This window comes from Girardinichthys multiradiatus, chromosome 7 (genome assembly GCF_021462225.1).
Source record: "Girardinichthys multiradiatus isolate DD_20200921_A chromosome 7, DD_fGirMul_XY1, whole genome shotgun sequence".
NCBI lineage: Eukaryota > Metazoa > Chordata > Actinopteri > Cyprinodontiformes > Goodeidae > Girardinichthys > Girardinichthys multiradiatus.
The window spans coordinates 9,162,770-9,166,639 of NC_061800.1; the positions used below are offsets into that span (position 1 = coordinate 9,162,770).

The 3,870-nt window shown below is 37.0% G+C and overlaps 1 protein-coding gene across 1 annotated transcript; it reads left to right on the forward strand.

Annotated features, from left to right (window-relative positions):
* Positions 1-1,614: 1,614 nt before the first annotated feature.
* On the forward strand, positions 1,615-2,855 carry LOC124871389 (trace amine-associated receptor 13c-like). Its single transcript, XM_047370657.1, has 2 exons — positions 1,615-1,787; positions 2,042-2,855. Exons 1-2 carry the CDS (start codon positions 1,615-1,617, stop codon positions 2,853-2,855), a joined length of 987 nt encoding a protein of 328 aa, XP_047226613.1.
* Positions 2,856-3,870: the final 1,015 nt, after the last annotated feature.

A 3,870-nucleotide genomic window follows, 5' to 3' on the forward strand; every position in this document is an offset into this window, starting at 1 on the left:
TATATTGACTGAGACAATACACAAGAAACAGCTGCGATGCCTTAATTCAATAAACAGTGACTGAGGATTTTATAACCTTTATTTTTTATTTTTTCAGTTCATTTATTTCTCTGTTTTAGATTATCTCTACAAGTTAATGGTGCAGATTAGATTACTCAAACATTTGAGCAGAGTAAGAAAGGTTCTGTATCTACTTTTTGTCTCCTTGTTTTTTAGATGTAAAAACATCCATCTAAATAACCCCTGTGTTAAAACAAAATTAATTTACAATTCTGTCAGGTTCTCTCTTTTTATCAGAATTTCATGTGATGTGCCTACATTAACCTGAGTGACCTTTTAAAGTGGATAAACTACATGTTTTGTTTTTAGATGTAAAAAACATCTAAAAACATACAATTAGAAAGATTTGCTTCCTTGTAATGACAACATCCGGCCAATGACAACATCCGGTTAATGACAACATCCGGCTAATGACAACATCCGATTAATGACAACATCCGATTAATGACGATATCCGGTTACGTCACAGGAAGGCCCACCACCGGATGTCCCGCCCTAGGATGTCCCAGCCACCGGAGGTCCCGCCCACCTGTCAAACTTTTCACACCTCGTTTGATTGAAGGATGTACATTTAGTCTCTCTGCTGATTGTGGCACATCACTAAGGAGGTTTACTTTTCCTGTTATGTTTGGCCTGTTTTGATAGATAGACTTACTAAAATAAATAACAGATGAGAGATTCTCAAACATTTTCTAACTGATACCACTAGGCATTTGAAAACCAAATATGAAAAATCAATTCAATTCAATCTTATTTATATTGCACCAATTCCCAACATGTCCTCTCAAGGCAGTTTACAAAGTCAATTTCGCTTGCACTGACTCATACAAAGCATGCATGCAGCGACAGTGGAGAAGAAAACTCCCTTTTATCCGTTTCAACAGGAAGAAACCTCCAGCAGAACCAGGCTCAGTGTGAGCGGCCATCTCCCACGACCAACTGGGGGTTTGAGAGAAAAGAGCAGATAAAAAAAAGAAAACAGAAGCACTAATCCAGTAGTACTTAGGAAAAGAAAAGTGAAACATTTATGGTTATAGCTCCTTTAGTGGCTTCCTCTAGGAGAGAAAGACAGCTAAGTAGATTAACTCTGAACCAGTTTCCATGTCTAGAGTATGAAAGAGAGCACATACAGCACATGAATACATAAAATGCAATGGACTGGAGTGTGTGAGCCTCCTGAGAGGAGGCTCTGCCTCTGCATGTTTTTGCCAACTAACTGGTTTAGAAATATACCAAGTGATTGGGATCACACATAAATCACACAGTATATAATAAATATAAAATAAGCATTGATACTTTTAAAGTCACCACTTTTTATTTTTTATTTTTATTTTCATGATGACACATAACACACTGCCTCCCCTGTCACAATTCCCTGGTTAGCATTTACAGTAATGAAGATGGTTGATTGGTTTACATGATTAAGGTAGGAGGATATCAGTGTCCAATAGAAGAAGAAAAAAAGTGAGGGGAGGGAATGAGGAGAAATAAGGCATAAAAACTAAGAAATACCCTTAAACAAGTCAAAGCTGGAGCTCTTTACTGACTTTAAAGATGGACATGCAGATTGGAAGTGACCTCTGCTTCCCACATCTCTTCAACACCTCCTGCAAGAAACCTACATCTTCTTGGACTGAAAGTGTGCTCTTTCACACCATTCTGTCCATCATCTCTCTACTCACTGTGGCTCTCAACCTGCTCGTCATCATCTCCATCTCTCACTTCAGGCACAGATAGACATCTTTAAACACATGTTCTACTTTGGTTCTATTCTTGTAAAAATTATGTATTCAGACAGAACCAAAATTTGTCTCTAATGACCAAAGATGGGGATGATAGTTTTTCTAATTTTACCTAGCCTGAATTGGTTTCATTTTTGTTTGAATAAAACTATGAAAATAGTTCCAACCTACTTTTATGCAAACTCTCAACAATATATTACAGTGTCTTGTTGTAATTAAGTGTTTCTATCTCCTTCCAGGAAGCTCCACACAACCACTAACATCCTACTTCTCTCTCTGGCTGTGTCAGATTTCCTTGTGGGGCTCCTGTTGATGCCCAGAGAAATCATGCGAAACACAGCTTGTTGGCTTTATGGCGACCTCATCTGTTCCTTGTATAATTATGTATGCTACATCATCACCTCTGCTTCAGTTGGTGACATGGTGCTCATATCAGTGGACCGCTATCTGGCTATCTGTGACCCTCTCCATTACCCATTTATAGTCACTGTTAGAAGAGTTAAAGTATGTGTCTGTCTTTGCTGGCTTGGCTCTGTTCTGTACAACAGTGTTATTGTAAATACTGACTTTACTCAGGCAGGGCAACATAATTCCTGCTATGGAGAATGTGTGATTGTAGTTGACTACATTGTGGGAACATTTGATCTTATAATAACTTTTTTTACTCCTCTTACAGTCATCATAGTCCTGTACATAAGAGTATTCATGGTAGCTGTGTCTCAAGCTCGTGCCATGCGCTCTCACATTACAGTAATCACTCTGCAGCATTCGATGACTCTGACGAGAAAATCGGAGCTAAAAGCAGCTAGGACCCTCGGGGTTCTAATAATTGTGTTCCTCATATGTTTCTGTCCATATTACTGTGTCATCCTAGCAGGTAATGACTTGCTCACGGACCCATATGCATCCAACGTGATTTTTCTGTTTTATTTCAACTCAAGTCTAAACCCTGTGATTTATGCATTGTTTTATCCCTGGTTTAGGAGAGCTATCAAACTCATCATCACTTTTCAGATACTGGAGCCTGGCTCCTGTGAGGCCAGCATACAGTAAAACATTAAAACTATTGAAATGTGAACACTTTAATAACTAACATAAATCTGAAAGGAATAACTTAAAACTGCATTTCATATAGAGTTTTCCAAATCCATAAGCAGCGGTTGATAAGTTGTGGTATCATGCTGATACACATTGAATGTTTTTTTTTTTTTTTTTTTTTTTTAGTTTGTATAAATTGTCCGTTTCAATTAAACAAGATAAAAATTATGCATGTTGTACTTTCTCTACAAAAAGAATTAGAAAAAAATTTAACTAAACTGAAGAATTTATTTTTCATTTTACAATGCAAATATATGTAAACATGTAAAATAAAGCAGAATATAAAAATGTATGTATGTAAATGTATTTGTGGTTCTGCTCCTATATATGGTTTATAGCTGACTACAGAATGCTGTCTGAATTTTACGGTCATAATATTAAAGAGATCCGCCTATCAGGTCTTTCCAGGCTAATGCCTATTTCCTTATTACTTTAAGGTTTGACCTGCCAATTCTTTTTTTTTTTCAAGTGTTATGACCCAGTGTAAAGGCCACAATGAAAAGGGAACCACACCATGCATAGGAGTTCTAAAATATAGATGTATGGAACACAAACTAACGGTCATATCCATACATGTCACTTGAACAGATTGCTGTTCACTGATTGGCCATGGGACCAGGAGAAATGAGAAGGTTTTCCAAGAGGTAGTGCAGGGAGAAGTTAATAAAACTCATGACCAACTACAATAATAAGTACCAAAATGGCTGGAGCAGGTCATACCAAAAAATAATTTTACTATTTACAAATAATAAATCATGCCTAAAGGCTGAAAGAAAAGAAAAAGGACACGTCAGCTTTCTGAATTCCAACTAAGGATGTTATTAAATACAGTCCGGGCACTGCATTTAATAACACCCTAAACCAACTGATCACAAATAAAATCTGCTGTTCAGATGCACAAACATTTCCCTTTGTCTATTTAAAAGGGAAGTAGATCCCCCTCAATCTACAGAGCTCTAAAATCCCATAC